The sequence below is a fragment of the Pyrus communis genome, chromosome 13, assembly GCF_041283825.1.
Source record: "Pyrus communis isolate YQ-2024b chromosome 13, ASM4128382v1, whole genome shotgun sequence".
Taxonomy (NCBI): Eukaryota; Viridiplantae; Streptophyta; class Magnoliopsida; order Rosales; family Rosaceae; genus Pyrus; species Pyrus communis.
In genome coordinates this window covers 28,769,574-28,795,301 of record NC_142577.1, presented here as the reverse complement: position 1 = coordinate 28,795,301, position 25,728 = coordinate 28,769,574, and the positions used below count along the sequence as shown (strand labels likewise).

Genomic DNA, 25,728 nt, shown 5'->3' with positions numbered 1-25,728 from the left:
CACCTCCCACGTTACTTGTGTTGTATTAAAAATCCTCAACTTAAATCTAAAGTTGAGTTAGCATGCAATCCAGAGATTCTTGTAACTTTATTACGCAATCAATGGAATAATTTTGTTCATTTTCCAGTGGAATTTATGCAAAGAATGTTTTGACTGGTGAACTACTTGGAATTTAAATAAATAAATAAATAAAACAAAAAACTAAACTAAGAAACACATCTTAAATAGCTTTTTGATTATTAATTTCACATCTTAAATAACTTACACAATTTGCAAAATAGTGGATCTTTGCAGTTATATTTGAATAATTGATGGACATGATAGAAAAGTGAGACGTAAGTGATCAAATTAATTAGAGATTTATATGGAAGAACGTGTCGTTATGATGTCGGTATTGCACATTGTAGTATTGTTTTGCCTTTAGATTGTGTTATTGTTGTGTGTCTAATTTAAGGGCGTAACAATTTTGTCTCTTAACATGACACATTTGTTGTTTGATTTTTGATTTGCTATCAAAACAAGTTTGATCCTTTATGATTTTAATTTGCTTCTGTTACTATTAGTTTGTGCCACCTGAAACCCATCGCACAGAGCCTAGCAACAACTTAAGTCTAAACATTTCATTGTCAAGTTGGCATCCCAAAAATGTATGAACCATTGCCTTAAATCTTGCCACTGAGCATAAACTCTTATCTCGAACACCTTGAACTTCATGAATGGCCGTAATGAACATCGGTCTCCTTCAACATCTTATGAATTATCCAAAATTCTCTGACAAAATCAGGGTTATTTTGAAATAAAACAACATAACAAAAAACAAACAGGATTGAAGATGGATTGGTGGCTTTTTTTTTCATGGCCTTTTTAAATGACAATGCTTTTGGTTCATAAAATAAACCTTTCCTGTGTTATGCATCCAATTAGAGTGATTTTCTGTCTTGTAAATTTGTAAGTGAATCGCATTTGCAAACAAGAAGGCACAAATTGCGTGACCTAACAGCAGTTTATAAATAGAAATAATTTTTATTTATTGTATGGGCTAAATATTAACCCAATAGGTATTTTCGTTTGTTTCGAATTGTGCCAGCTGGCCCGCAATGGGCACTACCATTAGTAGCCCATGGAAGGAGGTCCTCTAATATTTTCGAGAAATTATTTTTCAATGTGTCGGGAACAAGGTCTGACACACCAATGTAATAATACAATGAAATTTAAGAAAAATTTTTTAATCCATTATATTATGACACTTAGTGTACTGTGTACTGAATCGTGTTCTCGAGCTATAATAGTTTAGTCCAACACAAACAAACACTAATTTCCGAACACAGGCCGTATAAAATTAGAAACCGGCTCACCAGTCGCATTGGCCGACTTCCTACTCACATGTCTTCATTCAATCAAACACCAACCCGCATTGCAACACACCGCACACCTGACCAAATCCTTTTACTCACTAATGGCTCGTTTACTATTCCGTAATCAGAATGAGAGGAATTGAATTAAGGAGGAGTTGAAATTGGATTCCTGTTAAAACTGTTTACTTAAATTTTCTGGAATCAGAGTAAAAAAAGTACTGATTCCATTTAAGTGTTTACTAATTCACTAGAATCGGACTATAATTCAATATGATTACAAAAATGCCCTTATTCAAAATCTATATAACAAAATTTTATATAATAATTCATAAAAAAAAAAATATATATATATATTTGTTTAAATAAAAAATAACTCAACCCCACCAATCTTATCTTTCTCTTCCCGAAGAACCCACTCCTCACCGCCACCTCTCGCTATCTCAATCCATTCCATTATAATTCAAGTTTATTTATTTCAAGTCTTGGGCATTTGATGGCAAATAAACTAAAGTCCCTCATTCCCTCATTCTCTTCTTCTTCTTCTTTTCTCTCTATCTTTCTCTTTAACCCAGTGCATTTTGATTTCAAAATTTTCCTGGGAAAACATAAAGATATGGTGGAAAGTGGGAGTAGTGGGTTTGGGTTGCATCCCTGGGCATGGGTGGTTGCGGTGTTGGGGGAGGGAGTAGCACTGGACATTATTGTTGGACAGCGGCAGGTGGATCTTCTGTGTTAATGCAAAGGGTAGTGCAGGAATTTTAAAAATAAAGTGAGGATATAAGTGGTAGAAAATTTGTATTCCGGATTCCCCACAACAGGCGGAATTGAAATACCTTATAGATCTCAGGAGTCCAATTCCTCCAAAAGAAGGAATTGAATTCCAAAATTTTTGTGGGTCCCACCACTTTTTCGACTCCTCTAGATTTAGTAAACACTGAAGTAGTCCGTAATCGGAATTCAATTCCACATTTTGATTCCGATTACGGGTACGTAAACGCGCCATAAATTAGTAAATTAAAAACACTTCTAGATTACTAAAAACGTTTTTGATAATATTAAGTAAAAAAAATTAAAAATAAAAAAAACTTATGGATTTAAAAAAATACTTTAAGTGATTTACTAATATTCACTTACATTTTTATCAAAATTATCGATGTGCTTCTAATAAAAGTGTTGTTCTTCTAAGCAGAAGTTTGTTTTAGTAAAGTATTACTAAAGCGACCCTAAACTTTTCCCAGCGAACAAATACAATTAGGAATTACTTATATAATTAGACAAAATCTTCTTTGGACGCTACCACAAAAACAAGCTTTAACAATTAGATTGTCCACAAAATCTCCACATCTAACGTAAAAGTTGGATCATGCATCCATTGTTCTCTCCGAGGTTTGGTTTGCTCTCTCAGACCTATAATTCTTTTAAAATATTGATCCGCCCGTTTGCCAGTTTGACATAGTTGCATAGTAGGTATGCCTTTTCTTCCAATTAAAAAGAAATTATAAAATATTATGAGTATGAAAATTACGATGTCATATGCGTTATAAACCCACGTGTAACGTTATAATATGAGTAGACGATAATTAAAATTATCGTGTAATATTAGTAAACAAACATGTATGTTATACATGAATAACATGATATCACGTCGCAGTTCGACAATCACGTTGAATGAATTATTCATCGATGCACGTTCTATACAAAACTAATGGAACAATATTTTAGATTATCGTAAAGCATCATGGACAAAATTAAACCTTGTATTTGATCTTGTCATGCCATGTAATGTAAGCCAACCATGCACCTACTTGAAGGACCACGACGACTCCTTCGATTGGAAATATTACCAAAAGCATATACTATATATCTAAGATGCAGCTTTTCAATTAAACAACCAAATTAATATAACCTAAACAATATCCCTGTATTGAGGGTATAGCTGGCCAAACTCTAAAACCCTAAAACAAAAACTCGATTAGGAAGTAATCTAATTAATTAAGTACAGCTAGATTTTCGGATTTAGGTACCTAACAAAGACTATGCTTTAAGCAGAACAGGTCTAAACTTTTCGTGTCCGTCCATCTGCATGTCGTGGGTGGGGACTTTATGCCCAAAGCATGTTTATCTTAGACGAGCTAAGTTCTCTCTTTGCTTTCCAGACAGTGGTTTCTGTTTGCATTATATTGCTGATTAAATGGATTAGGCGATCTGCTTTTTTAGGTTTCCCATTTATTTTCTTAGTGAGAGGCTGAGAGCTTGATGCAGACATCAACCAGTATTTCTACCCGTGAATAGGTTGGGTTAGGGGTGGCGTGGGGGATGGTGGTGGGGGGAAGGACAGATATGGATGGGCCTTTCTTTTCCATTCAACCACTGGACCAAATAATTATAACTTAAAAGATTTACTACTAATTTTTATCCCTGAATTGAGCAATGAGAAGAAGAGCGAATATTATTTTGAAAAACGAGTAAGTTGGGTTTGAACTGTTAATAATAAAATATTCGAATTTTGTTAAAATAGAGAGTTTTGTTAGAAACGAAAAGTTAAACTGAGTAGCTAAAATAGTTTTTTGATACCCTTCACTTACGAGTTTAACAAAAAATGTAAAACTTCTCTGGGGATGCTCTAACAATTAGTGGTTTAATAAATTATCGCGCTTGAAATATAATAAAATAAACTAATTAATTGTCGATGATTGAGTCACATCATAAAAATAACTTATAAAATGTCCTTGTTTTTCTTAACTAAGGACATACTTGTTGTGTGAAAAACCTAGTTTAGAATTATTTATATATCATCTAATAAAAGAAGTTCGAATTGCCAAGAGGAGAAGAAAGACAAAAGTATTATGCGAATCATTATGGTACTAGCAGCGGGAAAAAAGTTGGTAACAAAAGTAGTTGTAACAAAATTTTGAGGTGTTGCCTTAGTGGACAGATAGAACCTGTTAAGTTAGGGACCTTATTGGATACGCTCTCAGGCAATTATTTTCTTCTAGGATTAGCAAGTAGGAAGATTAGATTAAGGGTTAATATGTAGTTTTTTTCTTAACAATCGATATTATCTTCATTAGGGGGAGGGGTGGGCTTAGCCTCACAATGGGCGAGCAACAATGTGGTTAAAATTCACTTTTGGCGATAATCGAACCTAAGACATCTTACTTACAAGTGAAAAGGAATACCACTAGACCGTAGTACTAAATGGCTTAGTATGTACTTTTAAAAATGATTGAAAGAATTTTTAGAGACAATGTTTTTGAGTTCCAAAAGCACTACAGGTGCTTTTCTAGGATTTACATGCATTTTTAAACAGAATTTGTCCTAAAAATATTTTCACCAAAAACGCTATAAACTATTTTAAAAACACTTCCGAACGAGCTCTAAGTTTGTTAGCAAAATAAAGAAAGAAAAATTAGGAAGATTAGAGGCAAGCAACCTAAAATATTAATATGGGAAATAAAGTAGGAAGTTAAGTAGGAATTTGTACCTTGCCCACTCCTAAAGAAGGAAAAAAAGAAAAAACAAAGAAGAAAAAAGGACATTATGTAGCTATGAATTGCTTTCAAGGAATTTTCGTGATTCATAAATTCTGTACAGTGGAAAAGATTATAGATGAAAGGTATGGGCCCACCACGTTACATTTTTGTGTCAGATGGGATTCCAAATTTCTTGAGAGCCAAGTAATTAGTCATTCAGAAATTGTGACCAACATACATGAGGATTGGACAAGGCATGGTAAAAAATTAGGAGGAGCGTGAGAGAGATAAAATAAGTATGTAGATAAAACCATACAAACCTAATACCATCATGCATGGTGGAAAAACAAGGAACTCGTGAAAGGTTGTTCCCCTAATAAACCTACAATAATACTGCACACATAAAATTAACATACTTAACCGACATGCACTCTAATAAAGATTTTTCAATGCTACCATTGTATGTGAATTTCACGTGTATTAAACAATTTGTTAACAAATATGTCAATTTTATGCGTCTAAATAACTATTTGCGATGAAAAACTTATGTATACATACATATAATTCAGAAGTCTTCAAAGCTAGGTTTTGGAATAGCACGTGTTTAACGTGTTTCTTGATTTTTGGTAACAAATATATAGCAAGACGTCTTGGTATGCTCCACGACATTATAACTGTTCATAAGAAAAAACTCTAATGCATTATGTTCTAAACATTTTTAGTAATTATTTTTCTTACTTTTTCATGCAATCCTAGTTTAATTAGTTTGAGACTTTTTATTCAAAATGGTCTCTAAAATTAACATAACTTATAACTTTAATTATCGAGATTTAAATTCATAGAAGTATTCTCTGAAATTGACCGCGGTCAATCATTTTGGTCATTCTATGAGAAATTTCTGTCAAACCAACTTCTCCTCTTGAATTTGTAGTTTCTTCAATTTAACAGAAATTTTTTCACATAATAACCAAAATGATTTACAATGGATAACCTCATGGATAAATTTTATCAAATTTAAATGTCAAAAATCAAACTGAAGAGTTATGATAATCTCAAAAATCATTTAGGTTAAGCCTTAGTTTTAATTGGATAGGGATAGAGAATGAAAACGGCCACTTGTATATGAATTTAAAATCCTTCCATTTGACGCTCGACGCTTGTTTTTAAGCAGCCGCTTGTTCTTTGTAAATATCTAGCAAAGTATACAGTGTTTAGAAACGACAGGCCAGCAAAGCAAGACTTGCGTGTTATATAATTTCGTATGGACAGCTTATTGATGTCGTTTGCGAAAACAAAGTACTCCAACACATAATAGGCATCGAAAACACTATACATGTGATCTATTATTTCACATGTCATAATAAAAATAGATGATAAGATCAATGTTATAATTTAAGTCGAACAATAACATCACATGAATATGTTCTAAATACACAAAAAAATTACTCTCAACGCATACCGACTTCCTTTCATTTTCCGTTCTACTATTGCCTATTGGTCTACATTGACTTATTGTCTTTTGCTGAATCTCTCAAGTTGTGGTGTTAATTTACTTTTAGTTTTATACAAATTAGTTGTTGCTTGTTGCGCAAGGCAAGGCATGTGACGATGCATCAAATTTTTTGTCATGCATGACATGATTAGAAGATAGTAGATACCAAACAACACTAGACAGCAGCCTCCTCCCAATAAAACGAAGGGTAGGCGGCAGGCCTGTATTTTGATGATTAATCAAGTCTTTGTACGACGTTGATTATTTATAGTGTTGATATGCAATTCCAACAAACCAATTGAATATTTCTTTGAATCCGGATCCTTGTCAGGATCCGGATCCTCTTTATAAGAATTATGGAAATCTGTTAATTCTATTTGTTTATCGTACATTGTGCTGTAAAAAATTATTTTAAATATTTTTATATAAAATTAAATATAAACAGTACTTTACAAAAATTGATGGTTCGATGTACGATGTACGATGAACGATGAACGGACACGATTCACGGATCCCATTATCCTCGCAAAAAAGATCCGAAGAAGATCATGTTGGTATTTCTTCAACTAATTGGACTTGTGCAAATAGAATTGCTGGAAACCCCGAAAGAATCAAACAAGAGAAAGGAGGAAAAGTAGGCTCTCCAATATTGCAAACCACGACTAAAATGGATAATAAGATTAATTAATTGTACTAATAAAATAATAATAATAACATGGATAGAAGTGATTAGTGAGAGGGAGAGAGAGAGAGAGAGCCAGGGCTTAAGCTGGAACGTACGTACGTACTGTTGAGTTGTTGTTGTAGCATAAAACACAACGCTAACGCGGGAAAGAAGAAAAGAAAATGTAACAAACGTTTCCTTAGTAATTGGATCAATGTTGTCTTTTAACTCTCATTTTTCTCTATGTATAACCAAAAAGACATGAAATAATTGAAAGTTTTACTACTTATTAAATACTGTATTATAAACTGCCTAGTAAGATTTTTGTGTTCCTAAACTACCAACAAGATCCGTTTCGGATCTTTTTGGTGAGGATTCGTAAATCGTGTTCGTTCATCATACATCGTGCGGTCAGTTTTTGTCATGTACGGTCTGTGTTTAATTTTAAATAAAAATATTTAAATGATTTCTTACAGCACGATGTACGATAAACATATATGATTCACGAGTTCTCAAAATCCTCACAAAGAATATCCGGTGAGAATCCGGACTCACTAAATTGAACTTGCACAAATATTTCTAATTATTTAAGTTGCAAATCCATTTCTTAATAATTTTCTGTGCCCACTCATATCTTTTCATTTTGAGCTACTTAGTGCTATAGCCTATAAGTATTATTTTTCATTTATAAGTAAGTGCTCTTAAATTTGATTATCGTAAAAAAAAATGTGTTTACTCATTGTGAGGCTTACCTCATTCTTTCGTCATAGATAATATTGTTTGATATAAAAAGAAAGGTGTGTTATCCACATCCCTCTATTTACTTCATACACAATGTTTTAATTTGCAACCGTTGCATCAATTAAATTTAAAAAAAATCAAAAAATAAATATTAATAATGAGTGTGTAAGAAGTAAAATAGAATATGAATTCAAAAAAATCTTCGTATTCATGGGCGGCATAATACTGTGCGCACTAGCATCTGATGAGTCTTCATCGGCGCGATCGGCACACGCACCCAACTCCAAATTCGTCCTCGCGAAGCGTGAAAATCACGACATAAATAATGTAGTGTGGGGTCAGATTAGACCTCCTGCCCCTGCATCATGTGATTGCTCTTAAGACCCACCTACACGTGCGACCCCTCTGTGGCCGACGCATCACTCCCTTCTCGATCTCCCATCTTCTACAATTATTAAGAATATAAAAGCAAATAATAAAAATCTGGCGCCAAAAGCAAGTAAATAACAAAACAAATGGAAAGTGCGGTCACGTGGAAACGTGGAGGCAGACGTCCCAACGCCAAGTTGATCAGGAATTTTTCAGTGTGATCGGTATAGAATATGTTACTTTACATATCATTATATAAATAATAAGACATATATGATAAAAAATTAATAATTTAAAAAATAAAATTATCTATTATTTATATAAAAACACGTAATATCTCATTCGTATTTTTACCACAATAAAAAATTTCTTCAAGTTGACAAACAAAACACGAGAAACAGAGATAAAATGTATTAATCGAGGAGCGGCTAAATAAACAGGGCTGGCCGCTGGCGTACGCACGTACGTTTACACTCGTACGTGTCACGCAACCAACTACAGGCTGCTTGTACTATGTAATTTCAACAATCTCTTAAATGAAAGCTGTCCTTCTTGTTCATTTTATTGGAAAAGGATCTCGTTGGATTTTTTTTCTGGGATTTGAGAAATTCTGTGATTATGATTATTCATTATACATTATGTGATCAATTTTTGTTAAGAGGTAGATTGTTTGTCCTTCTGTTTGGATGCCCTTCTTATCCCTTCTATTTTTGCGGTCATGGTTAAACCACGTTAACATTTTATATTCCTATTGTTTTTTGTCTTATTATCTCTATAAAAAAAATCAATATAAAATATTGACGTGGCTTAACCGTGACTGCACAAAATAGGAGTGGATGGGAAAAGCACCCAAACAAGAGGGCAGACAATCTGCCTCCTTTTTGTTAGGTACTATTTGTATTTAATTTTAAATTTTAAACTTTAAATAAATTCTGTCAGTTTTCGTTATATATTATTTATATTTAATTTTAAATTTTAAAATTTAAATGATTTCTAACCACACGATGTACGATGAACGGTCATGATCGCGGAATTTTTTTCGCCATTTTATCGTGTATTAGAGTCAAGTTATTTTACGTGTGAAGTTTATCGGTTACAAACTCGCGGACATTTACAGCATTCTGTTAATAGCATTTTAAAAATAAATCGCCCATTAATAAAAAACGAGATATTACATTGCTTATAAATAAGTAGAACTACTCTTTCCTCTTACCCGCTAACTTTACAATAAAATCTCAATTTTCTTCTAGTCTCTAAGGATGTCTTCGTCGACGTGGTTGTTTGATTCAAGAAATTTCTAAGACGCTCCAAGTTGAATTGTGCTACCTTAATTAATTAATGAGTGGTGTTATTTGTTGACTAGTTTGTCGAGAAGATGGATTCTTATTTACATGGCAAGAAATTTAGAGATATTGAAATATATTCTTATCCAAAACAATATTTTGTTCAATTATTTCGTCGGCATGATCCATGACTCCATTAGGCTCCCAATTAATTAGTGGATTCTCAAATCTTTTCGAACGCCTTAAGGTATTTTGACTTTATTGGTTTTTTTAGAGTAACACATAACTTATTCACATTCGTTGTCTATTATGAGTGGGCATATATGTTAGCCTTGTAATATAAGATACCTTTTTTTTTTTTTTTTAAATGAATGACAATTTTTATTTTTATTTTTTCAAAATGATGGGTATGAGTATGAGATGTCTTTTTTTGAGAAATGAATCCTAATATATAGAAAGTTTGTAAAACTCGTTTTTTGTAGATAGTAATTATGTGTGGTTTTGGTGGCTGAATCAGACTTTTAAATGTTAAGCATTTGATTTGAATTAGTGATGTCTAAATCAAGAATTTTCTATCTGTTTATTATCAAAGCGTTGTTTAGATGACTCAAATGTTTAACATCTACTCATAAGCAAAACCTAATTTTAACGTTTATTTGAACCTTATAATTTTCTAGAATCACTAATATATCTATTTATACAAAGAGAGAAGGCAAAAGAATGAAGCTTTCTTAATACCCAAATAACCTTCTCCCATTAAAAGCTAAAAACAAAAAAACAAAAAAAGTTCGTTATTTTCAAAGTATATTTTAATAAAATGATGAATTTTTAAAACGAGTAAAATTTTAAAAATTAAACAAAAAAAAGTCAATTATCATACGCGTCGACGTGTTGCAAGAAGCTAATACATAGATAGCGTTCCTTGGCGTTTACTAGTCTGCTACAAGACCACGGCCCTTACGTTAATTCATTTGTTTTGGTGGCCGTCAATATCATCACTCACACAACAACCACCCAATAAAGCTCTTCCAGAAATTCCTAATCAATTATGAATTACCTACAACTTTCCCTCCCACACCAACAAAGCCCCTTTCTACAAAAGGTCAGTCTCATCTTATCCCACCCCCGGTGACCCAATCCAATCCCATCGATTCATTTCCATAACACCCAACCTACTTTTCCAAAAGCGCCCTCGCACTTGCCCATATTTTCATTCTCATTCTCTCACCTATCGTCAAACAATCGAAGGCAACTCCTATGACATCTTCACACTACTATTACAACGTTTTGTTTTTAAGGAAGATGATCATTTCCAGACCTTTTTCATCTAATTCTCCTTATCAAACAATTCAGGTTCTTGAAATTTGATCTAACGGTTAAAATTATTATAACTTTTAAAGTAAGCATGTGTTTTTAGCTATTAAATCAAATTTCAAAGGTCCGAATTATTTGATAGAAAAGATTAAGTGGAAGGGATCCGGAGAGGATCCATTTTTTTAATAACATCAGGCAGTGCTTCTGCACAACTAAAAGTAAAATAATATCACTATCAATAATATAAGGCTCCGTTTGAGCACTCAAAACATTTTCAATATAAAATTAACATCGTGAGATTTATTTTTATTTTTATTTTTTATTTTTTTTCTGGTTGACAATGGGGTAAAAACTCGAAGGAAAAAGAAAGATGACGTCAATATTACAAGGCCACCTCAAATAAAATAATCATAAATTAACAATAAAAGCATGTGTGAAAAAGCCTATGTACATGATATAATATTATAAGGGAAATTTTTTTTTATTGTCATATGAACTTGTACAACTTTTTCAAATTGTTATGTAAACTAAAATTTTAAGTAATTTGTCATATCAACTTTTTGAAATCATCAATTTGTCATCTCACCTTAACTCTGTTAAGTTTTCCATCCAAAATAAGTCGCACATGACTTGCGTTCAAGGTTATTTATATCATTTAAGATCTTTTTACAAGTTATTTACTTTTATTTAGTAAAATCCTTAAATTTTGTGTTTGTGGGTATTCATGCAGATCGTTGTGTTTGAGCAGCATATATGCATCTGCAACTCCATTTCTGCCACCAAACCTCAACTCGTTTCTCATATTACATAGCCCCATATAAAATTTGATTTCATGACATGCTAAACTAAACATCCTATAATTGTTTTGATCAAATGCAACTTAATAGAAGGAAGTGAGATGTTAAAATGACAAAAATAACCCTAACACAAGTCATGTGCAAGGCACATGACTTATTTTGGATGAAAAGCTTAACGGAGTTAGGGTGAGATGACAAATTGATGATTTCAGAAAGTTGGTATGACAAACTGTTTAAAATTTTAGTTTATATAACAAATTGAAAAATGGGTACAAAATCATAAGACATTTCAAAAAAATTTCCATATTATAATTAACATGGAACAATGCCATACTAAATTACCAATATACCTGAGTGGTAGAAATTGGAAGAGGATTCTCTCCGAAGCCACTTTGTGGGGATCCTAGGATTTAGGATCCCCACATCTTAACCATTCATCATACATCGTACGGTTAATTTTTATCAAATACTATTTATGATTAATTTTAAATAAAAATCAAATTATTTATAATCGTACAATACGCGATGAATGATTAAAATGTAAATATCCTAGCACTGGATCCGGATGGGATCCAATTTGCGTAAACATCGTGCTAAACAATAAAACAACCACAGCGGAACCAATCAAACCACAAATTTCACCAAAAAAAAATCAATCAAATCCCAATCTTTCAGTCAGCTGAGTCGAGCCATGGACAGTATGTTTGGTGGGACCCACAACTGACCGGACTCCAACCCGGAATTCAATCGAGTTAATAAAAAACAAGTCCGGAAAAAAGAAACCAACAAAAAAAGAAAAAGCAAACAAATAAAAATGTGAAAAAAAGAGGCAAGGCGTCCGTGATGGCCTAAGTATTCGAACCCACGCGCTCCTGCGTCACATCACCACACACACTCTTCCTTTCTCTCTCTACTTTCTCTCTCTACATTGTCTCCCTATATAATCCTTCTCTCCTCCGCTTGCCACCACCACCGCATCCACACGCTTCATCTGAAAAACTCACTCTCTCTTACAGTTGGTATTATTTCATACATGGAGGACCACACCCCAACTAACAAGAAGCGGGTCCGAGACAACTCGGACGACTTGATTCACGACTCGGCCGAGGTGAAGCGACTCAGGGAAGACCTACTGGGTTTCCTTGACGACTCGGACGCCGATCCCACGACTCAGGACCTCGACTCGGTCATGAAAAGCTTCGAGGAAGAGATAGCGGCCGCAACCACTTCTTGCCGGTCGTCGCCGCGTCCGGCATCGGAGACTGAGCCGGCTCTGGTGCCGGTGGTTGACTTGACGTCGGAATCTGCCGAGTCCAATCCCAACCTCGGGTACCTTCTAGAAGCTTCGGACGACGAGCTGGGCCTGCCCCCGTCGGAGAACTTCAGCGAGGAGGCGGCGAAAGACGGGGAGAGCGAGTTGGTCCGAGTTCCGTCCGACACGTCCGGAGCCGACGAGTTTTGGCAGTTCGACGATCCCACTCCGAGTACGTTTGACGGGCTGTTCGGAAACGACGATGTGTATTTTGACTCGGCTGATTACGGTGAATTTTCGTGGCGTTTCGAAACACTGCCAGCGCAGTAGCTCGTAAAGAAACGGCGTCGGTTGGACGGAATATGATGCCGGACCGATCTGTAAATTTGTCCCTTTTTTCTAATTTTTTTGAAAAGGAATGGTGAAAAGAATATATGTAGGACCGTTACAGTAGGACTCTAGCCTAATATGGAAGGAAGATCGGAAAAGTAACAAAGAAATTCGTTGGCGCCAAAACAAAAATAAAAAAGGAAAATGAATGGTTCGCTTATTTAATGGAGATGTTTGTATGTTCACGGTTAAATTATGTTAATATTTTATATTATTATTATTTTTTTTATTATCTTTATAAAAAATAATATAAACTATTAATATGGTTTAATCTTAATCACACAAAATAGAAGAATATGAGAGGGCATTAAAAGTGGAAGGTCAGACAATCTTTGTCTTATTTAATGATGGTCATTTTAATTTGAACCCCCTTTCGAGGGAATCTGTTCTTGGCATCTTGCTCAAGCATCAAGCATTAAGCAATAATGTAATTTAAAGTAGTAATAATATAATTTAAATTTACTTTTAAGAAACTCGAATTTCAAATATCTTATTTATAAATAAAAAGAAATATCATAATCATGTTTATCAGCTGAAAGAATAAAAGCAAGTGCTGTCGAAATTTAACCACAAATGGATGAATGGATGAACACCTTAGAAGAGCAAGATTGCTTTTTACATAACTAGCTTGGAGGACATGAGTCTTGAATTTTTACAGTATAAATTTCCATCATCAAAGATATTAAGGCCGTCGATAGGAGGAGATTCGTGAGATCGGAATTCGAGAAGGATGGTAAGAGAGAACAAGTTTTTTGTGAAAGATTTAAAAAGCTAGTTATTGATCCTAAATGGTTAACATGTATGATTTTTTTATTATTCTTAGAAAGTAATGTTAGGCAGCTCTAATTTTTCTATTAAATTTGTAAATCATGTAAACCGTCTACATGATAATTTATTTGGGATGCTATAATTGTTCACTTTGAGCTGCTTAGTATTACGGTTAAACTTTATTTATTTCGTGAATAACGAATTCTAAACTTATAAAATAATAATATAAATCTCACTTTAAATAGTTTTCAAGGATAAGAACTTGTTATATATTTAAGTCATTAATGCGGTTAAATTGTGTGTAATCTGTTGAGATGAAACGATGATTCAAGTCAATACTAAGAAGATATTTTTCCAAGGCGGGCTTGTATGGAGGATTCAATGGGATGATGTAACATGATTCTCAATTTTTTTTGTTTTTTGAATGATGTCATGAAAATTGTGCGAGGCATATTCGGAGTCGATTATTTTCCAAGAGTTAAGCATCAAAGAATAGAAAATCATTTAGTTATTCATTTAAACTGAAACAATCGACAATTTTGACAGCAATGAATATTTTTTATGTTGAGCTGTCCATTATTTGGTATATATGAGTGATTAAATAATCTTTGTTCCAAAAAAGACCGAATAATCTTAATTTACTTATACTTATGCATAGAAAATATTTACACCGTGTATTAAAAAATGTATGATAATGATTGCGACATGTACTGTAAATCGTTTAATTTAAAGGAAAGCTAATGAAAAATGTTTGAAAACTTTGAGATTTAATCAAAATGACAAAAAAAAAAAATGTTGTAAGTGAATTGTACTAGGAGTGACTTTTTAGAGTAAAAATATCATTTTTGTTAAAAGTGAAATGTACCGGAAGTGCTTCGTTAAAACTCCCTTAATTCAAATAGTGAAGGTTGTTGAAATGTTTCACATTGATCGTATCAATGAGAAAATAAAAGTTTAAATATCCTAACCCTACTCCAACTAATACCGATGCATTTTGTGATAAAACTCAACACCTGATGAATTGTGCATGTGGTAATTACCAAGTTAGGTACAATATCAGTGTTGTTGGAAGTGCGCATTTGGCCCGTCTCTCTAATAATTCTACATGGTATAAGAGACAGGGAGCGGGCCTATACTGGACCGCCACGTGATGGGTGAGTTCCCTTGGCCCCCCATGATGATGGTGGGTCCCTTGGCCTCGCTTGTAGGGTGACTGGGTGAGTCCCCTTGACTCCATGTGGTTGTTAATGTGTGGATTTTCCACGTATGACCTAAGTAATGGGGTTGAAATATCCCACATCGACCGTATCAATGAGAAAATAAGAGTTTAAATTTCCTAACCCCACTCCAACTAGCACCGAGGCCTTTTGTGATAAAACTCCACACCTGACGGATTGTGCATGTGGTAATTACCAAGTTGGGGATAATATCGGTGTTGTTGGAAATGGCCATTTGACCCGTCTTTCTAATAATTCGACAAAAGTGCACTCAAGGGTAGGACCCAAGCATTTTTTATGTGTAAAATAAACCTTGCATGAAATTTTAAGTAAGTTTGGCTAATTTCTTTATTAGTAATTGGTTTATGGTAGAACTTCAACTTTCTTCAGTAACAATAACATTCCAATAAAAATAATCTACTGAACAATAAAAATAAGATTTCAATTAAAAAGTGGAAAACAAGTAGAAGGGGTGTATGCATTCCTTCAGGTACCGTTTGGTACGTGGGACGGGACGGAACAGAGTGGGACGAGGTATTCAGTCTGACGTTTGGTGCGCCTAAAACGAGTGGAACATGCTGTTCCACGGGACAAGTTTTTGGTGATTTTTCATTCCGCCTCCCCCTTGGAACGACTTGTTCCACCTCTGTGGAACACAAATTTATAACATTTTAAGACAAAAATACCCCTTATCTTTTTCAATATTTACACCATCTAAATCATACAACAAACTCTAACTATCATCTTCTCTTCTCTGCGGCTGTGAACCTTTTCAACCATGCATCTCCCCTTCGCAACCTTCCTCCTCATCCTCTTCCGTGTAGCCTCTCTGTGAACTTTAGCTCTGAATCTCCGTTCCAGGTTCGATCGGATTGTGTGTAGCCTCTCGGTCTCTCTTTCTTTGTGTTTTGTAGTGCTTCGAACTGCCCAATACTGCATCTGCAACTCGAAAAAAAAAAAATTGCTTCCAGGAGGTCCTTTAATTAATTTTGATGTAATTTTGAAGTGGCATTATTATTCTTTTATTATTTGCTTGTTTTGATTTCATTAACACCCAGTTCCTAATTATGCTGAATTTCTTTGTATTCTTTTATGATTTGCTTGTTTCGATTTCTTTGTATTTTGTAATGCTTCGATCTGCCCAATATTGCAACTGCAACCAAAGATCCGCCTCTGTTTATTTGCTTCCACACCCCTTATTGAGCTTGTTTCGATTTTTTTGTCTTTTCATTCCGTTATCCGTCATGTACACCAAACGTAGAACGGAACAACTTTTCCGTTCTGTGTTGCGCATACCAAATATAACATGAAATCACTGTTCCGTTCCGTCCCGTCTCGTTTGGTTCCATCCCGTTTGCGTACCAAACGGTACCTCAGCCTCCGCCACATCTAGGAAAATTCGTTGTATGCGACATTTTATCAATGCAGTTTTAACTCCTTGTATTTGGCCGTACATAACAATGACCGCACAAGAATCACTGATATATAGGCAACACACTCTGCTCTTATTCCTCTCTCCTTGTTTTCTCTAAATATTTTCTTCATATTTTTCGATTTTATTAGATATTATAAGTAGCGATATCCGTAACGTTGCAATAAATAGAACTAATAATGGGAAAAAAGTACACAGACAACTCAAAATAATACAATAGTGGACTCGTCATGAGGCCTTTTAAAACATGTGATTACCAAATTTGTTCAAGGGAGGAACGTGATTAAGGTACTAAAACATCAAATTAAGTTTGTTAAAACATTAAATGAGTTGGCAAATCATTAAAATACCCTGCGAGGGTCCACACCGGCGGTGATATGATATAGGACGATCAAACGGTGATCCGAAGTTCCATTTGCAACAGCCTGATAAACACAATCAAACACAAAAATCTAGCTCGCTATTTTCACCAGTCACTCAAAACAGACAATGCGCCCTTTTTACTATTTCTAACTCTACGCGCCCATCTCAACCGCTCACGTGCAATCCAACGTACAGTGAGCCGCACGCGTTTCACATCCTCCCTTCAGCGCGTTTGCATTAGCACCGGGGGCCCCAGTATATAAAGCCGAAATTTGGGAATTTTCTCAACTTTTTCCTGCTCCTGCTTCACTTTACTTGCGCATTCGGCTTCTTTCTCTGAAACCCTTTACAGATCACAGGCTCCGATACTGTAAGGACGGCGGCGATTCCGTCGAGAAGAAGATGAAGATCTTCGTCAAGACTCTCAAGGGCTCCCACTTCGACGTCGAAGTGAAGCCTGAGGACACGGTTAGCCTCGAACCTTCTCCTTCAATTTTGTTTTTCAATTTTAAATTTCGTGTTAATTTCTTAATTTGCATGAACTAATGCGCAATTGATCGTAATCGGAGTGCTTTCTAGGATTTTTGTTACTAATATCCGTTTGTTTCGTTATTTGGTAAGGGATTAGTGTGTAAGCATTAAGAGATTATTTTTCTGTATTTGCTTGTGTAAGTTAATTGTAATTAGATTTTTTATTAGGTTATGGTGCATTTGAAATCTTTCAATTTACGTTTCCCTTATTAAATTAATCTTTCCTTTTTATGTTTCTTTCAATTTTGTTATCGTTGTTTTTTGAAATTTATGAATTCTGCGATATGGGAGACTTTGAGATAGCATTCAGCTTTCTAAATGTAGGAAATGTAGTTTGGTGGAGTTGTAAATTGTAATTTTACTTTGCTTCCTACTACGTGGTAATCGCTGACGAGTGACGACTTGATCGAAGATACCATAATCGTGACTAACTGCTATTCTTTCTAGGTTGCTGATGTGAAGAAACATATAGAAGCTTCTAAGGGTTCAGATGTATACCCTGCTCCACAACAGATGCTAATTCATCAAGGAAAAGTGCTTAAAGATGACACAACATTGGACGAAAATAAAGTTGCCGAAAATAGCTTTGTTGTGATAATGTTGACTAAGGTAATGTTTCATTTTCTATTCAGCAATTTAAAGTGCGTCGTGTCCTTCAAATAAATATGGTCTTAAATTACCTTTTCGAATAAAAAAATTCCTGAAGCATGTAGGAAACATGTCGGTTTGCGACATGGTGTGTTATATATAACGTGTACTTTTGGATTGTGTCAAAACATAGTTTTAGCATCAGGAAATAGGGATCAAACCAAGCATATGGGTGTTAAAATAAGAATTCAAACTGGCCCTGTTGAGACCGTATTCTATTGAATTATTCAGTTAGTAGTGACAGTGAGCTCTGAAAGTAAAAATAAATGAAGCAGTGACAGAACTTATCCTTGTATTATAGCTGATGTCTTGGTAAAGAAGCATTCATGAAGAGGTATTGTGTTTTATGGCACTCAATAGTTTTGAAATTGCTGTTTTGAGATGATGTCATATTCTTGTCTTGTGATTGCCCTGTTTCTTTCACGTATAATTTATGCGAAATCTAGTAATACCTTAGTGTAAAGTTTGTTTACTTGAAGTTGATGATGTCATCGTGAATACCCTGGTTCTTTCACATCTGATTTATGCTAACTATTTGTCTGGTTGAAATTCCTTCTCCCACCAGCTCAGACCTTAAGGCTCTATAATGTTGCCCGCCCGATCTTATTTCTGTTGTCTGTTTAGAATCTGACTATAGCTTCCTACCAAAAAAAAAAAAGGTTGAATGGTGACAAGTTGTTGTTATGCTCAACTCCTGTTTACTAGTTGTTGACTTTGTATACTTAAAAATGCTAGAGTAAGAGCCCACCCGGTGAAGGTTCAGGTGCATCAACTGCGGCTACAACGAAGGTAAGAGTTTCATCCTCTTGTAATTATTTTCGTTGGTTTATACCTAAGACACGGTTAAACTTGGATTACTTGTTTTGATATTAAAAAGTTGAAACCCTCAAATTGATGTTCTATTGTAAATTTTTTCTCCTTCGTGCTTTTCCTTGGGAGAAGATATTCTGCCTAATGCTTGCTTTAAAATCTGTGCAGGCACCAAAGCCAAGTGCACATACTGGTGCTCCAACTGCGACATTAACAGCAAGTCCAGCTCCAGCAGCAGCCTCAACACTGTGAGTCTGAGATCTTTCGTGCCATTATTTTTTATGTGTGTTAGGTGTAGCAACAGCATGTTGTTCACCTTTCTTTATACATGTTCTGTTTGTAATTATATTATTTTCTCAGGCCCGCATCTGTTGCCACGCCTGCTCCTGTTGCTTCGGCTACCACGGAGTGAGTATTATTATTCCTTCTGGTGATGCCTCCAGTTTGAAATTTGGGGCTTCTGTATTTCATATTCATGTGTTTAGTATTACCTCTGTTTGCTTCTCCCCCACCCCTTCCTCATTGGCTTTGCATATTTTTTTTTCTTGTCTAAAATAGTTCAGTGTAATTGTTGAAGCAGTTCACAAGCTGATTCTTACGGCCAAGCAGCATCTGATCTGGTAGCTGGAACTAACTTGGAGGGAACAATTCAGCAAATTCTAGATATGGGTGGAGGGACATGGGACAGGGATACTGTTGTACGTGCTCTTCATGCTGCATTCAACAACCCAGCAAGAGCTATTGACTATCTTTATTCCGTAAGTCAAGATATTTGTAAATTTGACAAATTTACAAGTTGATCTACCCTCTTTTAGTTACATACCTAACAAGGGTAACAAGGTTGAGTAGCATTTTTGAAAAAAAAAAGTTGATAGGAGTAGTGATTTTCAGAACCAAAATCAGCAGTTATCCCTTCTCTTGGATTATTGCTGTCTTTTCCTTTTGATGTCAATTTCGTATTTCTTGAAGGATATCCCTGAACAACCTGAAGCTCCACCTGCAGTCCGTATTCCTGTCGGTGGGCAAGTCGCAAACCCTCCAGCACAGTCAGCACAACCAGCATCAGCTCCTCCAAGCAGACCTAATGCCAATCCTTTAAACCTTTTTCCACAGGTACTTATTATGCAAATCTCTAATAAATTATGGTAGGGAGTTCTTTTTAGTAAACTTGAATTTTGTTGAAGCAGGGACTTCCGAATGTGGGTGCTGGTGCTGGTGCTGGTGCTGCAGGCAATCTTGATTTTCTACGTGACAACCAACAGGTCATTTCTATCTCCCTCTCTTCTTCTCTCTGCCAGTGCCTATATGTTTGCTTGTGCGTGTGTGTGCACATCGGTGTACGTAGCCATGCTTGAACATTGTCGGTTTCCTATCTAAAAAAATTATAAAAGAAAATTGTTCTTTTAACTTTCTATTTGGTGTTGTTTGTTTCAGTTCCAAGCCTTGCGATCTATGGTGCAGGCTAATCCACAAATATTGCAGGTTCTTTCGCACCCAAATGTGATTTAATTACCGTCTTCTTTTGGCACTCATTGTGTAATTCTTGTCACAGCCTATGCTTCAAGAGTTGGGGAAACAAAACCCTAATCTAGTGAGGCTAATCGGTGAGCATCAGGCTGACTTCCTTAGCCTGATCAATGAACCTGCTGAAGGTGGAGAAGGGTAAAGGAGCTTATTATCTTACCTTTGATTTAGTATTTTAGTCTTTAGAGGTGTCTTGTTGGTTACACATTTGTTAAACGTTTGTATGTTTATGGTGTTCACTGTTCGATTTGTTTCAGGAACGTACTGGGGGATGCAGCAGTGCCACAGGCAATAGCTATCACTCCTGAGGACCGTGAAGCTATAGAACGTGTAAGTTGTTCCTTTTTTTTTTTGTTACTCTAATTAAAACACATACAATGCATAGGAATGTAGTTATATAGTTATGTTAAATAACTAGTTTCCTTTGAGAAAACAATTTTCCTTCTCATTGATGATTTATCTTTCCTCACCCCCAGCTTGAAGCAATGGGGTTCGCTCGAGCAATTGTATTGCAGGTGTTCTTTGCCTGCAACAAGAACGAAGAATTGACCGCCAACTACCTCTTAGACCACATGCATGAATTTGAGGACTAAAACCTATGGAAGATCACCGGTCGTCGAACCCGTCAGCTAAAAAATGAAAAAGATTATAAGAACCCCTCGTCTGGCCTTTAGCTCCATTGCATTTTCTTTCTTCACATTAACCCTTCTTAGTTTGGAGTTTGGATTATGCGGATTATCTGTAGCGTACAAGAAATGGCATGCTATAACTTTCTTCGCAGATCTACGCTCTTCCCAGTTTCTTGTTTCACAAGTATATTATGTTAACTATTTGTATATAAAATTATAAAGCTAAGCAAGGCAAGAATTTTTTTAGTAGGTTAGTCTGATCACGTGATTGGTTAGGCCTCTCACATAGAGTGGGATCCGTGCATTCTAGATCGTAGTTTCGTGTAAGAGTGGCTTGATCAGTCACGTGGTTAGGCGTTCTTACTGAAGTTTATTTTACCGTTCCAATGTATTTCTTCACATGCTGTTGCGAAATATCTGATTAAAAATGGACGACGACATCACATCTATGAAATAACCGTCCCGAATTTAAACCCTTCTCCCATCCTCTCCTTTTCGTACAAGCCTTTCTAGAATTGCGAACGAGACAAGTTAGGAAAACTGTAAATTAGAATACAAGTCGGTGTCCATGCATGCATGCCTACCTTCTGTTGTCTTGGTTTCAGTAGTTGTCAAGACCTTTGCACTCCACCATTTTTTTGACCAAGTTTTATAGGCCACAATTTGCCTTCCCCGCCCAACAAAATCAAGAACAACCCAAAAATATATATAGTGATTACTAATAATATCATCAATAATACAGCACACATTTGTGGCCACACGTAAATGAAACAGCAAGCGTAACTAAGCTAACAAGTTACTCTGCTAGCTCGATCCTTTCCTTCATATCATATTGCCTATAAATAATGGAGCTTCGTTGGTCACTTATACTTAAAACAGTATACGAGACACCAAAAACAAGATGGGAGAGATGGAGGAGAAAGGCAGTCTTGCTACGAGGAAAAAGGGAGGCTTGCTCACTATGCCCTTCATCTTTGGTAAGAGCTAATAAAATCTAGTGGTTTCAAATTTTTGAGGAAGACCTGAGGCTAGTCAAGTTAGTTAATTAGAGCAGTGTGCTTATCTTTCTGCACCCAAATTTGAAGTTTCTTTCCATAATTTTGATGAAATTAGCATAAATTATCCTATCATTGTCACCTCTTATATCTCTTTGTTTATTTAGTTTTTTTTTTTTTTTTGGGATTTAATTAATTATGATAGTAATCAGTGTATTGTTGTTGTGGCCTTTGTGTGTGTGTGTAGCTAATGAGTTTTGTGAGAAGTTGGCTGTGGTGGGAGTCGAAGCAAATATGATGACCTATTTGACAACGCAGCTTCATATGCCCTTGACAAAAGCAGCCAACACCCTCACCACCATTAGTGGCACTGCAAGCTTGACCCCCTTGCTTGGCGCCTTCGTTGCTGATGCTTATGTTGGCCGCTTCTGGACTATCACCATTGCCTCCATTATATATCAAATTGTATTTTTTTCTCTCTCTACTAATACATATTATGCCCACCCAATATCAATTTTATTTGTTAATTAATTAAATACTAATTCAGTTTTCTATTTGTACAATTAATCAATGAACCAGGGAATGATTGGCCTAACAGTATCAGCAGCACTTCCACAACTGAGACCTCCCCCATGCAACCACGATCGAGTGTGCGAAGAAGCCGATGGGGGGCAGCTAGCATTTATGTATGTCTCCCTCTTACTAGGTGCACTCGGGTCGGGCGGAATCCGACCCTGCGTAGTGTCATTCGGGGCGGAACAGTTCGACGAGAATGACGAAAAACAAACCACCAAGACGTGGAACTACTTCAACTGGTACTACTTTGTGATGGGGGCATCAGTACTAGTGGCTATCACTGTGCTTGTGTATATTCAAGACAACGTTGGATGGGGTTTGGGACTTGGAATTCCAGCCATAGCCATGTTTCTCTCGGTTATTGTGTTTGTGATCGGGTACCCGCTTTACCGGAACTTGGATCCTGCGGGGAGTCCGTTTACCAGGTTGATACAAGTGGCGGTGGCTGCCTACAAGAAGAGAAAGCTGCCTATGGTGTCTGATCCTGGAATGTTGTATCAGAATGATGAACTTGACGGTCCTATTTCTATGGGTGGAAAGCTTCTTCACACTAAGCATATGAAGTAACTCTCTCTCTCTCTCTCCCCCTCTCTCAAGTTGCATATTTATTGTGACTCTAAACGACTTATTAAGTTAATTTTTGTCAAAATGTGTGGTCCTAACTCACCATCTAACAACATGAATTTGATGATATTATATATATATAAGAGTACTCTTTTTATAGTAGGCATCGCGTTTTACAGTAGAAAAATGAGATAATCATCATAAGAACTATGTATTCACAATATATAACCTCTTATATATTTCATTGTTTCCTTTTTTTTTTTGCTATATGGTATAAAGGTCTTATACGATAAATAAATGGTTCTTACGAAAGCCCTTATCACATTTTCACTACAGTAAAGTAGGATTCCTGCTAAGAAAAGTCTCGATCATACACATATACGTATAACATATAGTAAGTTTAGAAGATAAACATAATTACCCAATTGGTTAGTAGTGTTATAGGGCACAATTTTTAAAACCTACCTACTAGAAAGTAAAAAAGGTCAGCTCTCTCTCAAAACTGCTTTTTAACCATGTTTTGACATGGAGATCACCAGTTTAGCTGCTAGTATCATCGTCAAATTATCACGATTGTCGTTAGGTGGAAACATGTTGCAGATAATGACTATAGATCATTTGTCCATGCACTATTCATGTTTTGGTTGTAGGAACCACAGTCCCTTGATCTTTCATGGATGAGCAGCACCACATATATACCTGTGTTTCTATCATTTCGAAGTAACAGAAATCTCACTTCCTCTACTCCATTATCAGAGAGTCAGAGTCATCCCGACCTCCCCAATCCACAGCAACCCAAACAAATATATAGAAAGGAAGAACATAAAACCTAGTCACCTGACCCTAAACCCTAACGTAATTACGTATGAATAATGCAGATTTCTTGACAAGGCAGCGATCACGATGGAGGAAGACACTCTCAAGGCACCAAACCTATGGAGGACCAGTACCGTTCATCGCGTCGAAGAACTGAAATGCGTGATCAGAATGGGACCTATATGGGGATCAGGAATACTCCTCATCACAGCCTATGCCCAACAAGGCACATTCTCACTCCAACAAGCCAAAACCATGGACAGGCACCTCACAAAGTCCTTTGAAATCCCTGCAGGCTCCATGTCAGTCTTCACCGTAGTCACTATGCTCGCCACGATCGCATTGTACGACCGCCTCTTCATTCCGGTGGCTAGAAAGTTCACCGGGCTAGACCGGGGAATAACATTCCTCCACAGAATGGGAATAGGGTTTGTCATTTCGGTATTTGCCACATTGGTCGCCGGGTTTGTCGAAATGAAGCGAAAAAAGGCGGCTTTCGCTCACGGGTTGATCGATCATCCTCATGATATAATCCCCATTTCAGTGTTTTGGTTAGTTCCTCAGTATGCCCTTCATGGGATGGCTGAAGCATTCATGTCAATTGGGCAGCTCGAGTTTTTCTATGACCAGGCGCCGGAGAGCATGAGAAGCACAGCTGCCGCGCTGTTTTGGACCTCCACCTCGGCCGGGAACTATGCGAGCACTCTTTTGGTGTCACTGGTGCACAAGTTTAGTGCTGGTCCTAATGGATCGAACTGGCTGCCGGATAATAATTTGAACAAAGGGAAGTTGGAGCACTTCTATTGGTTTATCACGTTATTACAAGTTGTTAATCTTATTTACTACATATTTTGTGCCAAATTGTATACGTTTAAGCCGATTCAGGTCGTAAAGAAAGAAGGTGCCGAGCATGGGGAAAAGTGGGCCTTGCTAATCAAGTCCGGCCCTGAGAACTTGGGGTCTCTACGCCAGCTTTCGAAATGAGGCTCTAGAGTTCTTTGACCTTTTACACAATGATTGTATAAAAATTAATTCGTTAAATTCATGAAAAAATATATATTTCTATATCAAATATCATTAAAGATTAATACCAAAAGAAGAAAGAGTACAAACATTACTTAAATATTACATGTCTTGCATTTTTAGATGCAAATGTACTAATTAAGTTTACATAATCTAATTTTTCAACCAATTTTTTTCAATTGACAAAATAGCTAACCCATTCAAAAGGTTTGGCCGTTTAGGGTTTGATGTCTAGCAGTTTGGGGAGTGCGACAAAAGAAGTAAACATCTTTGTTTTTCTAGTAAATAAGAACAGGTTTAAGTCGCTTGACGTTTCACCTTTCATGCACAAAACAAGTTTGCTTTTTAATTCAATTAATTATATAAACAATAAAATCTTATAAATATTGGGCTCAGCCGCTCAACCCAATTAGCTATTGTATTTAGACAAAAACTCAAAATCTATAAACTTCTTGTTTGAACAGATACAAGCTTTGTGATATTAATTTATATATATATATATATATATATATATATATAAAATAAAGGGTTTAGGATTCATACAGCACAATGACGTTTTAAAATTCATATAGTTAACCTCACTTAGTGAGACAATACTTGATTGTTGTTATTAATATATAAAATATAGAAAAATTAGGCCCTCCAAAGTGAGAGCCTTGGGCGGCCGCCTACTTCAACTACCTTCAGGGCCGACTCTGTTGC

General features: G+C 35.8%; 3 protein-coding genes across 4 annotated transcripts; all 3 read left to right on the top strand.

The window, feature by feature from the left end:
- The first annotated feature begins 12,007 nt into the window (after positions 1-12,007).
- On the top strand, positions 12,008-13,295 carry LOC137737117 (uncharacterized). The gene has a single exon (XM_068476498.2). The coding sequence runs from the start codon at positions 12,522-12,524 to the stop codon at positions 13,068-13,070; it is 549 nt and encodes a 182-aa protein (XP_068332599.2). The 5' UTR covers positions 12,008-12,521; the 3' UTR covers positions 13,071-13,295.
- A 3,897-nt stretch (positions 13,296-17,192) lies between these two features.
- LOC137737252 (ubiquitin receptor RAD23d) lies at positions 17,193-21,449 on the top strand. 2 transcript variants are annotated; one of them, XM_068476683.2, is made up of 12 exons: positions 17,193-17,378; positions 17,889-18,050; positions 18,825-18,878; positions 19,068-19,147; positions 19,260-19,307; positions 19,480-19,657; positions 19,869-20,012; positions 20,087-20,161; positions 20,334-20,381; positions 20,452-20,561; positions 20,681-20,753; positions 20,900-21,449. In XM_068476683.2, exons 1-12 carry the CDS (start codon positions 17,313-17,315, stop codon positions 21,014-21,016), a joined length of 1,155 nt encoding a protein of 384 aa, XP_068332784.2. In that variant the 5' UTR covers positions 17,193-17,312; the 3' UTR covers positions 21,017-21,449. The 2 variants fall into 2 exon arrangements, with proteins under 2 accessions (XP_068332784.2, XP_068332783.2); XM_068476682.2 differs by having other exon boundaries at positions 19,477-19,657.
- Positions 21,450-21,825: 376 nt separating this feature from the next.
- LOC137736357 (protein NRT1/ PTR FAMILY 3.1-like) lies at positions 21,826-25,080 on the top strand. Its single transcript, XM_068475640.2, has 4 exons — positions 21,826-22,029; positions 22,295-22,512; positions 22,627-23,186; positions 24,066-25,080. Exons 1-4 carry the CDS (start codon positions 21,954-21,956, stop codon positions 24,985-24,987), a joined length of 1,776 nt encoding a protein of 591 aa, XP_068331741.2. The 5' UTR covers positions 21,826-21,953; the 3' UTR covers positions 24,988-25,080.
- The last annotated feature ends 648 nt before the right edge of the window (positions 25,081-25,728 follow it).

Coding starts and splice junctions, on each gene's coding strand:
- LOC137737252 (XM_068476682.2), top strand. CDS start 17,313: ATGAAGATCTTCGTCAAGACTCTCAAGGGCTCCCACTTCGACGTCGAA. Junction 18,879..19,067: donor CAACTGCGGCTACAACGAAG/GTAAGAGTTTCA, acceptor AAATCTGTGCAG/GCACCAAAGCCAAGTGCACA. Junction 20,562..20,680: donor CCTGCTGAAGGTGGAGAAGG/GTAAAGGAGCTT, acceptor GATTTGTTTCAG/GAACGTACTGGGGGATGCAG.
- LOC137737117 (XM_068476498.2), top strand. CDS start 12,522: ATGGAGGACCACACCCCAACTAACAAGAAGCGGGTCCGAGACAACTCG.
- LOC137736357 (XM_068475640.2), top strand. CDS start 21,954: ATGGGAGAGATGGAGGAGAAAGGCAGTCTTGCTACGAGGAAAAAGGGA. Junction 22,030..22,294: donor CACTATGCCCTTCATCTTTG/GTAAGAGCTAAT, acceptor GTGTGTGTGTAG/CTAATGAGTTTTGTGAGAAG. Junction 22,513..22,626: donor CCTCCATTATATATCAAATT/GTATTTTTTTCT, acceptor TCAATGAACCAG/GGAATGATTGGCCTAACAGT.